Below are 16209 nucleotides of genomic sequence, written 5' to 3' on the forward strand. Positions count from 1 at the left end.
CAGAGTCGTCTGCCGTTGCCGCAGGTTGACCATACAATTGGCGGACCAATAAACCTACCTTGATCTCCACAACCTCGAGCCTGCCTTCCATTTCACGCCACGGTGCCATCTGTTGCTGTTCCCTTTGACGAAGATCGGCAATTTCCGCTTCAAAACGTTTGATTTGTCTTCCAGTTCGCGAATGGTGGTTTGATGTTGTTCCATCTCCGTGCGCAACTTCTTTTCCAACCGGCGGCCTTGATCCAGTTGATGCTTCCTGATACTCGCCCTGACTTTCGCGGTGATTGCCTTGATCCTCGCCGTCCTTGCTTCGTCTTGTGTCCTACGAAGACTATCACTCAAAAACCTCATCCTCTGTTGGAGGGTGTTGATCAGGTCTGCGGTCGGAGGTTCCTCGAGATCGCCCGGACTAATGGCGTGGTCGTCGAGGGATTCGTGCGACATTTTGTCGGATGAAGACCGGGAGGTTTAGTAGACGACAACGGCTCTTGAAGCAATGAATTTTCTCCCGACAGAGGTTATGGATAAAGATAAGGATTATAGGAATTGATGAATGGTTATGACTTGTGACGGACTTGTGCATTGATATACATTAATGAAAATCAAAATTTAAGTTAATAATAAATAAATTAATACATTTTAATGTGGTTAACTAATGTATGTATGCTATTCCTTGAAAAAATGAAGATAATAATGCACCTGGTGGTTTTATCGATAAACGAAGAAAAAGCATGGAGAAACTTATGTTGTATCGATTGCGCAAAATTCGCAATAAATGCAAATCTTGGTAATGTGACGTTAGAGTAGACAGGAAGGGCTGAAGGTCTATGGACTGCTATGAATAACGTGCCAGACGGGAGTTGCATTGATCTTATAAAAAAAATGATTACTTGGCTATGCAATGGAGAGTCACCGAATGTGAGGTCAGTAAGGGGGAACAATTGTATTTTCCATAAGTTAAATTTTTAATACTAAACAGAAAACACAAAAATAAAAATGATGGCAAAACGAGTCAAACAGTGCCAAAACGAGTTAAACAGTTGAAAAAATTATTACATAATAGTGATAATACATATATTACATAGGATAACCAAAAAAATATTGAGAACCCAATTCTATCCCATCAGTCAAAGAGGTGGACAAACAGGATCAATTCATAATCAGCCCTACAATGCACGCACGGAATATGAGCAGCACCTCCATCACCGTCGTTTACGTCCCACCCTCTTCCATAGCGTTGATGGCGGTAAATAGCACCCATGTTTCCACGGCTTGGACATGCATGCGAAGAACAGACTTGATTCTCTGCGTTTAGCCTTGGCAGGCGACGCAGGTGTCTCCACGTCCCTGGACAACGCCGCGGAACACCAATTTGCAGTTTGTTAGGGCACCGGCCGCCTCAAGCCCACAAAATGTTTGTAAGCCATTGTTCTTTGACTCGGCGTCGTCGCGTAGCATCAGCACCATCGCCACTGTGTACTGGGCTGCCAGATGGCCCTGGGCTGCGACAACGTGCATTTCCATCCCCGTAAAACGACACCCGCCTAGGAAAAGGTCAGACACAGCAGATCGAAACAGAACTTCCAGGTGCCCGCTCTGCCTGCATCGCGCTAAGAAGTTTCTTCCCGGCTGGTGCATGGGACTCACACTCCACCATCGTTGGTCCCAAATTGGAATATTGGCACATCTGTAAACGAAATCCTCCTCCCCTGCATTACGTGCAGCGGTGCACGACATCCTGAGACTGCACAAGTCCCTGACAGACTGTGCTGCGGTCCTTCCGACAATTAAGGTCCATACATCGTGGGGAAGGTTGGCCGGGCCTATCGGATGATACATCTCCTCCCTTTGTATTGAGCGCCTCACACGATAGATAAATGGTCGGTTATGTGTAAGTAGTGGATAACAGAAAGGCTCCAAGCAGTTATCTCAATGGCTATTGTTTACGGTGTCTTCATAGTCACCCGGTGCCGTGTGCGATGGTATCCCATCGGTTGTGTACCGTGCATCTACACCTACTCAGCTACAATCACGTCGTTTAGGGAGCGTGCCGGTTCAGTTTCCCGTCGGTTCACACACGGCTTCCTTAGCCAACACGTCCCTTGTATTCATATTTTTTTTATGTTAATTTTTTTTAACTAACCGGTCAATAACTTCCCTTTTAAGTTCCGTTTTTTCCATTTCGTCGCTTGGGGATTCCCAGTTTTTTTTGCTCTTTATGTTTTGTTATATTAGAATTTAATGGTATTAATTAAGTTTAATATTTTAATCATATTAATTGACATTATTTAGACACTGTTCAAAATTTTTGTTGGTTAACTATAATTTTACTATATCTATATATAGTAAGTATCGGTTTAGCTAAAGAACATTTGTATGGTAATATAGTAGATAATCGCTAGTTAAAATAAATCACTGACAAATATTTACATAATGGATATATAAAAAACAAAGCATTGATTACACGATATTTCAAATTTTCAATACCAAAACTAATATTATACGTCCATACTAAACCGAAATATTATATGTCAATCCTAAACTTAATATGCATAACAATTCTAAACCCTAGCTATGTCAACGAATCGTTCTACCTCGTAGTCGGCGCGACAGCGAATGCACCGGATATGGTCGGCGCCTCCGACACCGTGGATAGAGTCCCGCTCTGCCGCCCTTCGGCCGTAGTCATAGAGAAGACCCATGTGGCCTCGGGTCAAGCATCTGGTCGAGTCACATACCGTATGTTCTTCTCCCTTTTCCGACATTTGGACTTCATCCGGCCAAGAAATTGTGAGGACTGCGAAGCAACTCGAGTAACATGCAGGGAGTAAGTTACCCGCTTCGAGCGTGCGAAATAGTTCCAAACCTTCTTTTTTGGCATCGTTGTCGTCCCTTCGGATGAGCAACTCCATTGAAAGTGCGTACTTGGCAGTGTCCAACCCATTCCTTGCTACATTTTGTAGCATTCCCCATCCGACGGCGTGGTTACGTCGTATGTAGAGCTCCCGCAGCGCCTCCCGAAAATGAAGTTCCGGGTGACCAATCTCAATGCACTTCTCGAAAAATCTTCGCCTAATAGGGTCCCGTATCCACAACCAATTCATGTCATGCGGAGGTGGTATGACAACCATCCTGAGCACAGTATCCTCGTCGCCTACATCGCGCGCAATGCAACACGTCATACGGAACATGCACAGGTCCTCAATCGATGTCGTCGCGACTTTAATGGCTATGGCTAACCAAACGTCGCGGGGTAGTTTGAAGGCGTTAGAGAAACGCTCCATTATAACTTTCCGTTGGACTGGGGCCTGCTAGTGTATATGCTTCACACGGTGTTATCCAGTGACCAGTAGTGTTGAGGGTAAGAATGCTAGTATATTTATGGTTTAGTGTCGCCCTTTGGAATCCAATTCCCTCAGACTTAACTCACGCATCATTTCGTTGGCGAAATCCATTTTATTTTTTAAAAAAATAAAAAAAGGATTCTACGAACTTGCCTTGTAAATAGAAATAACATTATTAATTGAGGGCATTTATTAGATTTGTCATTACACGTTGGTGCGTATTTAGTTGATGGCTAGGAGCGTTAAAATTAAATCTAACTAAATTATATTCTAACTAATCATCGTCGCATTCATATGTATAAATATAATTAAAGAAAATCATTCCTGGAAATTGCAATAGGCGTCCATGCATGAAAGACGAAACATGAAACGAAAGGCCGTAAACACAGAAAGTCTTAATTTGCGAGTAACATAAACTTGAATCACCACACAGCTGGTTGAACCATGTATCCAACGCAGTACCAGGCAGTCGACTTAGGTGTTATTCTTTGTTTTTATCCTCCATAACTCTGTCTTGCCCAATATACGGTCCCGGAGTTTGTTGAATGGTGTGCTGGTCAGGTTCACCGCAGTTGTTGCCCTGATCTCGTTCTCCCGTAACTGCAAAATGGTAAACGATCGGGTTTATTGTGCCCCTATAATATAATAGCCGTAATCTACCATTTTTATTTGAGCGTACTTACAATCCCGTCCATGATCGGGTTGAATTTGTCTCCCATGTTGAGCCACCCAATGACCCATATCCCTGAGTTCATGCTGAATGTTGATCCGATGAATAGACAGTAACCGTCAGTATGTATTATGGATAACTCGTGAAAAGCATCACTGTGATACATGCATGTTTTACTTGCTGATAACGTACCTCTGCCCACAATTTGGTATCCCTATGGGGCTTCTTATCGGAAAATCTCCGAAGTTGCTTAGTAAGGGCATTAAGTGCTTCTCGTAAGCTGCCAGTGTCACGTTGTACAAGACCCTTGCCTGCACGAACCATGGAATATAAATTAGAACGCTTTTATGTATGCCGTGTTGCATGCTATGCCAGTATGCCAAATTAAAACTAAATACTACAACCAAAATTGTTGCACGGTATGCCAAATTAAAGTAAAGACTACAATCAAAGTTGTACGTAACCGTTTTCCGGATCCAGTCTTCCCGGTGAAGCGTCTCGAACTGGTTCGGTGATGAATCAAGGTTGTAAATTGCCCTGTCTTTGAGATACACGAGCATCAAAAACCAGTGGCCCAGCGCGTCCTGCATGGGGACATAAATCTGCACAAAATAAACACGTATAGTTAATCCACTGAAGACACTTGTTCGTGGTTTAGATTTCAATGAACAAATAGTTCTCCTTTAACAGACAAGTTCAAGGAATCTGAATGGCCTCATCCAGTTCTCCGTGTAACGGTTGAGCATTAGCTCTGTCGTCTCTCCGTTCAATATATCATCCTGCACAGACAACATTGACGAATTAAATATGTTATGTTCTATAAATCTCAGAGTGTCGATGACTGTCAACGACCGTTAACGGCGCAATAATTCATATCGAGTACCAACGCCAGATGATGGCTAACTTACCGAGACAGACGGCGGTAAGCACCAGTACGCGGGCGACGTGGCAAGGATCCCAGCACCGGTCATAGTCATGGCAACCATATGGATGATCTGGTAACGAAGAATAGCAAAAAATATAAAATAAAGAAAAAAACCCGATGATGTCTCACGATGCCATATATGTGTTTTTCCTACTCAAAACAAGCGTAAACAGGTGCCATACCTTGTCATCAACGTCATTTCCCGGTAGTAAGCTGTGTAAATCAATCCTGTCCACGGACTTGACTCCAATACGGACAAGTTCCTCGCTATAGTCAGAGGAAAGTGTTAACGAATTAAAATAACCGCGATAAGCGGGTTTAAATACAACGAAGCTCGAGTTTTACCATGGATCAAGGTTTCCGTCGAACACGTACGCGAATAAGGCCGACTGTCGGTTGTTAAAGTCCATGGCGGGAGTGATCTTGAACCTCATCTACGACACATGTTTGTCAAAGATCAGTCGGTTAGCGCAGTTTTCGATAAACTAACTTACCGATTAGTTACCTTCTTGCTCGTTGAATAGGCAGACTTTTCCATCAGATCTCCACCCCTTGCTGGAACCAGATCGCATAAAACTGTCAGTTCCATCACCGAAACATCGTCATTTGGTGTTCCTTGTTGCCGATGGTGGTGTGCAAAACAACTTTCTCATGATGTTGTCGGTTCCTGCAAGGAGTGGAGTACTATTCTCAGGCGAATCTAGGACAATCGGCGTTCTACTAGCGATGCTAGATGCAACTTTCATGGACTGCGGGGTTGACTGTTCATCCATCTCCCCATCGGAATCCAACAACACGATGGTTTTCTCGGAGATTGCCGCAGCTGCATTGTCGGTCTCCTTCTTGAGATCCCTCTGTCGGAGAATAAGCTAAACCAGTTTAGGATCAGGAACACCTACATGACACGTTACATACATGACCAAGGAGTAAAACCTAACCTGAACCTTTTCCACGAGGCCCCTCATCAAGTCATTGACGATGAGACCGATCTTCGGAAACGACCAGTCCTCTTCCGACTGGATCTGGTCACATTTGACCGCATTAACATCATCCGGCTGGGGAGCTTCGGCTGAGGTTTCGCAGTCAGCTTTGGGTCCACCGGGGAGCTACATATAAAAAAAAGACCAAAATCAAATCAGTTATTTGTTTAAAGAATGTGTGAAGTACACCTGAGCAGAAGATTTACCTCAGACGCTTGCCGGGGCTGCGACTGCTCAACTGTATCTGCGTCGTGGACCTCTTCGCATACGTCCCTGCATGTACCCCGTACGTGACTGTTAATGCAAATATTCGTCTACCATGCATATGCAACGTACTGCGTTTTATTGTATTCTAAAAGTCATAAATGAAACTTGTCTAACCTGTTGTGTGTGTCACCGTCGAAGCTCGAGCGTGCTTCACCGTCGCCCATTGTTTTTTTTTTTTTGTGTTTCGAATATTGATGGTTTAGCACGGTAGGTGGGTTTATTTAATTGCAAAGGAACTTGCAAATGCCAACAGCTTTGTCCTCCGTTTACGGAATGTGATGCGTCTATGTTAACGGTACTCGGGTGTTATGGATGGAGTCACGGATATTTGTTGTAATCGTCAAATTTGCGACAAATCTTTCACTCGTATGGTACGTTCTTATTTGGGCTCGTTTTATGGTCTGTTCCGTATCCAAAAGTGAAAGTTTTGAGTGACACTATACTATAAAATTTTCTTTTGCAATCACTTATTCTGTGACCATTGCGGTCAAATCAATCCAAAACTATCGACAGGCCTCCACTTAGGCGCTAAGTCACACCATGCCTTCCCCACCCCCCCATTATTTTAATTCATTATATCGTAGAGGCATGGGACTGCGAGCTATATATGCGATGGGCGTAATGCTGAATTTCCTACACAAGTAAACCGTCAAAAGGCATTCGTTGGGAGATGGGACAAAGCCAAAATGGCTAATACATTCGCTTCCTTTAGCTATCCGGTTCCCTTCCCAGCGTACGTATTAACCTTTTGTCCAAAGTTGTGCCATTCTTGTTTAAAGCATAAATATCTATACAAAGCGTATTGTCCTATACCCCGAATTGACATATACACCTGCTCGTCTGCAGCTACCCATGCTCTAGGTTAGCGCATCATAAAGTTTCACCTCGTGCACATCACGATGAAATTAGTGGCGGAGGTTGCTTTCCACTATCGTGCGCGGATTAGTAGCATCTAGTTCTCTCCCGGTTATGAGCACCATTGCCCACGAATCTGGTTACGTTATTTTTTAAGCATAAAGCACAGGGTTTAGTTTTAGGTGGCCATTCCAATGAAGTCCTGGAAAATGACCGTTGGAAATAATTTCAGATTGAAGATTTGATGGACATGTGTCCTTTTTAGTAGACCAAAAACTAAAGTTGGTTCAGCATAATTTTTTCTTCTTTGGTTTAACCCTAAACCCTAAACCCCATAAACACTAAACCCCAATCCATAAACCCTAAACCATAAACCCTAAACCCTAAACCCTAAACCCTAAACCCTATACCATAAACCATAAACCCTAAACGCTATACCACAAACCCTAAATCATAAACCCTAAACCCTAAACCCTAAACCCTAAAACTTAAACCATAAACCATAAATCATAAACTCTAAACCCTAAACCCTAAACCCTAAACCGTAAACTCTAAACCCTGAACCCTAAACCCCAAACCATAAACCATAAACCCTAAACCATAAACCCTAAATCCTAAACCCTAAACCATAAACCCTAAACCATAAACCTTAAACCCTAAACCCTAAACCCTAAACCCCAATCCATAAATCTTAAACCTTAAACCATAAACCCTAAACCCTAAACCCTAAACCATAAACCCTAAACCATAAACCTTAAACCCTAAACCCTAAACCCTAAACCCCAATCCATAAATCTTAAACCCTAAACCATAAACCCTAAACCCTAAACCCTAAACCATAAACCCTATACCATAAACCATAAACCCTAAACCCTATACCACAAACCCTAAATCATAAACCCTAAACCCTAAACCCTTAAACTTAAACCATAAACCATAAATCATAAACCCTAAACCCTAAACACTAAACCCTAAACCCTAAACCCTAAACCCTAAATCCTAAATCCTAAACCCTAAACCCAAAATCCTAAACTCTAAACCCTAAACCATAAACCATAAATCATAAACCTTAAACCCTAAACACTGAACCCTAAACCCTAAACCCTAAACCCTAAACCATAAACCCATAAACTCTACACCCTAAACCATAAACCGTAAACCATAAACCATATACCATAAACCCTATACCATAAACCATAAACCCTAAATCCTAGACCATAAACCTTAAACCCTAAACACTAAACCCTAAACCCTAAACCCTAAACTCTAACCCTAAACCCTAAACTCTAAACCATAAACACTAAACCCTAAATCCTAAACCATAAACCCTACAACCTAAACCGTAAACCCCAAACCCTAAACCCTAAACCCTAAACCCTAAACCCTAAACACTAAACCCTAAACCCTAAACCCTAAGCCCTGAACCACAAACCATACACCCTAAACCGATAAACCATAAACCATAGACCATAAATACTAAACCATAAACCCTAAACCATAAACCCTACAACCTAAACCGTAAACCCTAAAACCTAAACTCTAAACCATATACCATAAACCATAAACCCTAAACCATAAGCCCTAAACCCTAAACCCTAAATCCTAAAACCTAAACCCTATACCAAAAAGCATAAACCCTATACCATAAACCATAAACCCTAAACCATAAATCCTAAACCCTATACCACAAACCATAATCCCTAAACCCTAAACCATAAACCCTAAACTCTAAACCCTAAACCTAAACCATAACTCCTAAACACTAAACCCTAAACCTTAAACACTAAACCCTAAACCATAAACCCTAAACACCAAACCCCAAACCGTAGACCATAAACACTAAACCACAAACCCTAAACCATAAATCCTAAACCATATACCCTAAACCATAAACCCTATACCATAAACCATAAACCTTAAACACTAAACCCTAAACCCTAAACCCTAAATCCTAAACCATAAAACCTATACCCTATACCATAAAGCATAAACTCTATACCATAAATCATAAACCCTAAACCATAAATCCTAAACCTTATACCACAAATCCTAAACCCTAAACCCTAAACCATAAACCCTAAACTCTAAACCATAAACCTAAACCATAACTCATAAACACTAAACCCTAAACCGTAAACACTAAACCCTAAACCATAAACCCTAAACACCAAAACCCCAAACTGTAGACCATAAACACTAAACCACAAACCCTAAACCATAAATCCTAAACCCTATACCCTAATCCATAAACCCTAAACCATAAACCATAAACCATAAACCCTAAAACCTAAACCCTAAACCCTAAACCCCAATGTAGAATAACATAAAGAGCCCGTTTGGGAAGTAGCAGAAGCTACCTTTTTTAACTTTTGGATTATGAAAAGTCATAATCTCTGTGTTTGGCAATATTTTAAAAAAAGCTTATAACTTCCCAAAAAGTTAATTTGCAGCCTTTCGAAGAAGTAAAAATATACGACTTCTTGCTTCTCGAGAACTCACTCTACCAATTACTTAAAAAAATTAATTTTAAAACAAAAAAATCTACTTTCCTTTTTGACTCTATGAGAAATTCTGACCGTTCATCACCCTTTTCACTCAATGTCTGCTAGAAGCACTGGCCTTCCACCGTCATTCTCACTCAATGTTCCAAGTCTCACCATTTTTACGTAATGAAACATCTGATGGAAGTATTGATCCTCTACCACATTTTCAGACAATATTACATCTGAAAAACTTACTGCATATATTCCTTCTAAGTATTTTTTTTATCATTTTATCACTATTTTTACTGCATATATATATTCATTCTTTCGTTCATTGGCTAAGCCCGTTAACACTATCCAGATCATACAGCCCCACCCATCAATTCCCAAATCCTCCTCTTATAATGCATCAAACCCAGGTGAGCCGAAGGAGCGACAGTAGTGGGATAACACAGCGTGTAGGAGGACGACGAGCAAATATAAGGTTGATGTATGGTCGGGTCTCATTTGGAGCGGGTGCGGGGACTGGGTTTGGACTCGGGCGGAGCACTTCTGTTGAGTTGGTTCGGGGCGATCTGCTGACCCAGAACCGCGGACAAAAATTTAAAAAAGCTTTCCTTGGTATTGTTGCAGGACTCTTCCGTTTCATCTTCTTTGAATTTAGAATAAATCGAATTTATTGTCACCTAATATCACGATATTTCTTGAAAAATGATGTTTAATATTTTATTTTATTTAAGGGGAATTGACGTCTCTTGATGTGAAGTGAGTGACTGCTCAAGACTGCCCGCGGAACAAGATAGTCAGACTAACCATGATGCCCAACGCTACGCGCTCGTCAACTATATAATATAGCAAATGTGGAAACTGTATAATATACGCTTCCATCTACTCGATTGCCATTGTTGTGGCGAGTCTAACTCACGGCATTGAACGAAAAAAATAAATAAGAAAAGAAAAGCAACATCGAATATGGTGTTGGCTGATATGGGTGAGCAGATCCTTCCAGACGATCTGTTGATGGAGATTTTCACTCGAACTGACCCGAAGACGGCGGCGAGATTCAGAACCGCAAGCACAACCTGGCGTGTCCGACTGTCTTCTGACAGATTTAGGAGAGACAACACGCTCACAAACATTGGAAAACACCGTAAGGTGTTGCTCCAGATTGGTGACCCGGAGAGGTACGGTTCAACCCAGGCTTTTTGTATTGTGAACTGTGTAGGCGGAGGAAGAGAAGTCGTGCCAATGCCAGAACAACTGGGTCCCCGCGGATGGTGGACTGTTATCGGCTCCGATTGCGGTATGATCTGCGTCCAGTATAGCACGAATGGTCCTGATTTGAGACTCCTGTTATGGAACCCGCTGCTGCGAATCGCTCGTCAACTGGACGATCCGGCCGACAAACTACTTAACAAGCCAGAAAATTATCTTATTAGATTGAAGAGACAGTACCAGTGCAATCAAATTCACGCTACAATTAAGGCTAAACAAATCCTTTGAATTAGTTATGCTTTCCAGTCGTGAACACCCAAATTCTCAACAAGCGATCTTGATCGGTAAAAAAACCAACAAAATGATCGCGGATATCAGCACGGTGATCAAAACACCTTGCCTCCTCGTCGTCGCGACACTCGCCAGCATGTTGTCTTCCATGGCCGTAGAGGCTGAAATGGCGGCCTCCAGATCTGCCCTTGTTTCATGCAAACTCTGTTGCAAAGAACGCAACTCGTCTAGGAGTTCCTGTCTTGTCTTCTTCAACTCCGTGTTCTCGCTTCTAATGCCCTCGTTCGTTTCTAGCAACCTGCGAATGACATCGGAGTAACGAGCTGGGGGCTCTGGATCGTACCACTGAAAAAACGAGCATTTCCTATTGGTTCCGTACCCAGAACATCCATAAAACCTTCTGCCCGGATAGTCACATTTCCAAGCGGTTCTGATTGGCGACCTCACGCCACAGTGACATCGAGGCGTCGGTGTATCGACGGAGGACGAGCTTATGGAAGAGGATCCCTGCATTGTGTGTTCAATAGTTCACGGGGAGAGTAAAAGACTGGCTTTTGAAATAGCAATGCGCAACGAGGGTTCATATTCACCTCTCTGCTAATGGCATCATGTCCTCGCATCCCAACAGCCTTCTTGTTGACTGACACCTGTGACGCCAACTTGGCACGGAACGGTCGATTATAGCCCCCAACCGCGGGCCGGATGCATCTTACACCATGTAGCTGTTAGCTGACGATCTAAACCATCAACATTAAATATGTGATCCATTTTCTCTGCTTGTTATAATCTTTCTCTATGAAAAATTTCGAAAAAAATAATTCATATGTAATTATGTAATTATCTTATTGTCAAGTAATCTCTTGTTATTCCTTGTTAAACGATATTGATTAATAAGTTGTTTTATATATTTCTGTATTTAAGGGGCATTTACGTTTTTGATATGACGTGATTGACATACCCATCATGATGCACAACTGCGTGTCTGAGCGCTACACTCTAGCAAAACTGACCTCATGCAATGGCAGGTCACCTTTTGCTATCTTAGGAAGCACTTTGCAAAGGCTTGAATATTGGACGGCACCCGTGGTTGCCTAACCGGTGCAATTCTAAACGCATGTGATGCATCCTGCCTGGATGGAGCTGACCGTCTTCAGACTCTAAGAAAGGTGTTTGCAGACCCAACTTTTTGACCGGGCAACAGCTAGCCTAGTCAAATATCTTCACAAATCAAACCATCTCAAAACACAACCATCTCCACGCACAACCAACGCGGACCAACTCATCAGACGCCGACGACTGATACTGCAACCAACAATGGCAGATAATGGGACACCTGCTGCATCCAACAACGTCAACGACGACACGGCCCAGGTATGGTTGTGGTGCATCGACCGTTTTTTGTTTATTTATTTATTTATTTTTGGTAGTTATGATTATTCTGCTCCCGATTCTTCTGAATTAGTAGTATACCCCAACATACTAACAAGCGCCCAATGCTAGGAGGACCAGATAACACCGGGCCCCAATGACACCACTCCAAACGACGCGTTGCTGGAAATAATGAGAGAGGTGCTCGAGAACACAAAGGTTGGTAACACCCGTCTCACTTTCCGCTCTAACTGAATCGGTAAATCCAACCATCTGATAGATCTGTTACGATTTTCAATGGAAGAGCACGCAACGCCGAATGGACAGTGTCGAAGCGAAAATGGTGACGATTCGGTTGTTGGTAGGCGGTCTCAGAGAGCCTCTCACCCAGAGGCTAAAGGGACCTGTGGATAAAGTCAACGTAACGTCCGATAGAAACCGGATTGAGAAATAGAGACAACCTGTCGCCGAAAGGGTACACATGCACAACCCGATGTCACGCACCTCCATTCCCAACCGAAGACAATTGATGATTCCAGGAACGATGAGGAAGAGACTTCATCAGTCGTCGACAATAAGCAGCGGCGGAGACGTCGAAATATCTGTTTACGATGAAGACGACGATCCGAAACGGGCCATGTACCCAAAGATGTGCAGGTCAAATATGCACGGCGTCGAAAATAAGCCGAAGGGTGGCATGGCTACAAACTTCTTCAATCGATTCAAGGAAAAGGTATACGGGGGTAACCGAGGGACTATATCGCCCGAACGGAGCAACAATGCAGACAACCCGACAGGACGCACTGGACTGCAGCCAACGCAAAACAGAAAAGGCATTTTTCTCTTTAACACAATGACGTCATCCGACGAGAGCTCATCGAAGCCTGAAAGCAGCCACGGACGGACAGCCGACACCTATAAGAATATTCCGCGACGACCCCTCTCAAACCTGACCAAGAAGGGAACAAACACCACCAACGCATGGCTCATCTCTCAGCACGCGATGGACATCTGTAACTACGTCTACGACCATGATTCGGACCCAACGTGAGTATTCTATCTGAACATCAACGACTGAATATGCCGTGCGGCATCATTAGTGCCGGAAGGCAGTTAAATTGCCCTAGCGGGTGTAACATCTTCCATTTGTTGACCGCAGGGAGATCGTTGTATGCATCGGGTCGCAACATGCAACTCGTTCTGACATGGGATGCCTGTTAGACGGACGGCAACCAACCTCGAAGGCACGTAGCAATCGATCGTACCCTCTTCGAATAAATGGATTTATTTCCGCTGACCCGGGTTTATTATTTCCATGCGAAGTCTGATTTTTTTTGTCGAATATGACTTGCAGATAATGGAGATGATCACGATCATGGTTACATCGGAGGGAGAAACCGATGGAGATCACCCTCGATCCGTGTGGTGCTTGCTTCCAAATTTTGTGGTACGGCCAAAATAAACTTCCGTAGTTTATTTTAATGCATAACTATGATTTAACGATCTCTATTTTAACACGAACCTTGTACCGTTGACATGCACGGTTGACATGTTTCAACCTCTGAATACTCCCTGAGTAACCAGTCCGATGTAATGGAGGGCGTCCACCCTGAAATTTTGGCGCAGCGATACGGGGAAGACCACATGCACCCGACGGAAGACCTGCGCATTGTAAGCTACCGACCAATAAGATTCTTGTACGCAAGTTCTGATCATGGTCAGACTGAATTTTGACTCTCTTCTGGTTTTCAGCTTTTTCTATCGATCGCAGGTCTATATGCCAGCACTAGAAGAAGACTATGACAAGCACTGGTTCTTGGCCGTGGTTGACCTGTCGGACAAGCAGGTCTATCAATTTGACACGAATGCGACTAAAGAATCAAAGGCAACGAGACGTGTCATACAATGCATGGTAGGCGACGCACATAAGTAAGATCATCGTCCTATCTGAATACGTTAATCTATTTTATGTTGGTGAATATGTGCCAGCTGATTGCGCTGGATGGAATTGTTGCAACTGACGGGTATAAAAACTTACGCTCTAAGGGCGCTCCCGAGTTTGCCAGTATGGAAATCATGTCTGCACCGGGAGTGCCAAAAAACAGCAGCAGTACAGACTCTGGCATTTGGGTCATGCAGTGGATGGCAATGGGACGGAGGTTCACGTACGCGGTGTTGCCAATTGTAAGTTAATGCATGCATACGGCTAAAATGCAATTGCACTGTGTGTCTCTAATAAACGCCGTATTGACCATTGCAGCTGGACGAAGAGAAGATCAGGATAAAAATGGCAATTGCACTGCTAACGGGAAGATGCAACGAGGAAAGTGGTGCATTGCTTGCTAAGTCGGCTGCCAAGACGGGGAACCGTGACTAAGATACGTCTGAAGGGGCAGAATAGAACGTTTTTTTTTTTGTTTAGTCATGCACTGTAATTTTTTTGGTTGTTGGATGCATTGATAACGGTTATGTTATGTGACATTGTTGGGCATTCTGCAATGGACGGACAGCCTTCGTGGACTGATTATATCATGGACCATATTTCTTATTACTTTTATTGTATATTTATGTTGGGCCCCTTTATGTTATTTGATGTTGGGTCATTGGACGAGTACGGGTTCTGGGTTTTGAGTCGACTCGGTTTCTCTGGACCAACACCAATACAAAAGAAAATGTTATCTTCCAGCATGAGCAAACAATTAAAAAAAAGAGTTTTTTTTTCAAGGAAAAAAATTAAAAACGGTAAATATACAAAAAAAAAAAGAATAATTGTGAACAACTTACCTACTTCGTTCGAATACATCAATCCATCCATCCATCGCCAAGTCAAGGCTGACAATACGAAGTCATTACTCACTGACCCACGCAATGGAATGAATGATAACACTAGATTAGGGCTAAATTTAAATCCTGTGCTCATTCGGTGGTTATCGATTTTTTTTTTGAAATCCGGTAATTGCCATTGGTAACTGAACCTATATTAATGCCCCATTAATGTCCAATCTAATCAGGTTTAAGGGTTATTTATTAAAAAAAAACTTAAAACGGCGGGAGTTGTTTCGCCTATTTAACGCGCGTACGTTTGTACGTCACCCAAAAAATAAAAATCGCATACTTTTCGAAGAAGGGAAGCCATTGTTGGATACTCAAAAGCTTCCGGCAGTAAAGAACCCAAAACCATCAAAGAAATCGCAGACGAGGTATCACGATGCCGCCGCTCGCTGATTGTCGCTTCTTCAGATTCATAATCCCCAACATGGAGAATCAAATTGTAAGTTTTCACTTTTTCTGTTCTACTCACATAACCCCAAGGCTCGCATGCAAGCCCACATCAATATCGATTTCTTACTCCTGTAGAGATTACCGGTGGCCTTCTCCAACGTTGTACGGGATAACATGAGCAACCCCGTCGAGGTAATCACCACAAATGGTCAGTCGTGGAGCATCTCGTGGGTTGTGGAGGAGGGGCATCCGCATCAAATCGTATTCACCGGAGGCTGGCGAGCCTTTTACGAACACTACCACCTTCGAATCGGTGACTCAATGCTACTATCGTATCACCAACCGAAGTTTTTCTATGTGGCCATCCACGACACAAGATACTGCGAGATCAACTACGGAAGGTAACAAGATCATTATAGTGGGTTTTTTGTATGCACTCGGCTAAGTCGTTTGTTTTATGCTCTTTTACGTTCTACCAGAAACTTGCGAAACGGAAGTCTTCCAGCAATACCCGCACATGGCAACTATACAGTCTAGTTCTTCGCGATAATCCCGATGAACGACCCTGATAAACTGGTATAGAACCCAA

At 43.0% G+C, this 16209-nt stretch overlaps 3 protein-coding genes across 3 annotated transcripts; 1 reads left to right on the top strand and 2 right to left on the bottom strand.

Annotated features, from left to right (window-relative positions):
- Window positions 1-1311: 1311 nt before the first annotated feature.
- Window positions 1312-1737, bottom strand: LOC107458243 (uncharacterized). Its single transcript, XM_016076440.1, has one exon. It carries the CDS (start codon window positions 1735-1737, stop codon window positions 1312-1314), a length of 426 nt encoding a protein of 141 aa, XP_015931926.1.
- Window positions 1738-11063: 9326 nt separating this feature from the next.
- LOC107458224 (uncharacterized) lies at window positions 11064-11543 on the bottom strand. The gene has a single exon (XM_016076423.1). It carries the CDS (start codon window positions 11541-11543, stop codon window positions 11064-11066), a length of 480 nt encoding a protein of 159 aa, XP_015931909.1.
- A 4063-nt stretch (window positions 11544-15606) lies between these two features.
- On the top strand, window positions 15607-16157 carry LOC107458212 (B3 domain-containing transcription factor VRN1-like). The gene is made up of 3 exons (XM_016076414.1): window positions 15607-15669; window positions 15756-16021; window positions 16100-16157. Exons 1-3 carry the CDS (start codon window positions 15607-15609, stop codon window positions 16155-16157), a joined length of 387 nt encoding a protein of 128 aa, XP_015931900.1.
- The last annotated feature ends 52 nt before the right edge of the window (window positions 16158-16209 follow it).

This window comes from Arachis duranensis, chromosome 1, assembly GCF_000817695.3.
Source record: "Arachis duranensis cultivar V14167 chromosome 1, aradu.V14167.gnm2.J7QH, whole genome shotgun sequence".
Classification (NCBI taxonomy): Eukaryota; Viridiplantae; Streptophyta; class Magnoliopsida; order Fabales; family Fabaceae; genus Arachis; species Arachis duranensis.

Excerpts from the sequence above, each read along its gene's own strand:
- LOC107458243 (XM_016076440.1), bottom strand. The coding sequence starts at position 1,737 with ATGTCGTGCACCGCTGCACGTAATGCAGGGGAGGAGGATTTCGTTTAC.
- LOC107458224 (XM_016076423.1), bottom strand. The coding sequence starts at position 11,543 with ATGCAGGGATCCTCTTCCATAAGCTCGTCCTCCGTCGATACACCGACG.
- LOC107458212 (XM_016076414.1), top strand. The coding sequence starts at position 15,607 with ATGCCGCCGCTCGCTGATTGTCGCTTCTTCAGATTCATAATCCCCAAC. Across the intron at positions 15,670-15,755 it reads CCAACATGGAGAATCAAATT|AGATTACCGGTGGCCTTCTC; the intron begins GTAAGTTTTCAC and ends TTACTCCTGTAG. Across the intron at positions 16,022-16,099 it reads TGCGAGATCAACTACGGAAG|AAACTTGCGAAACGGAAGTC; the intron begins GTAACAAGATCA and ends ACGTTCTACCAG.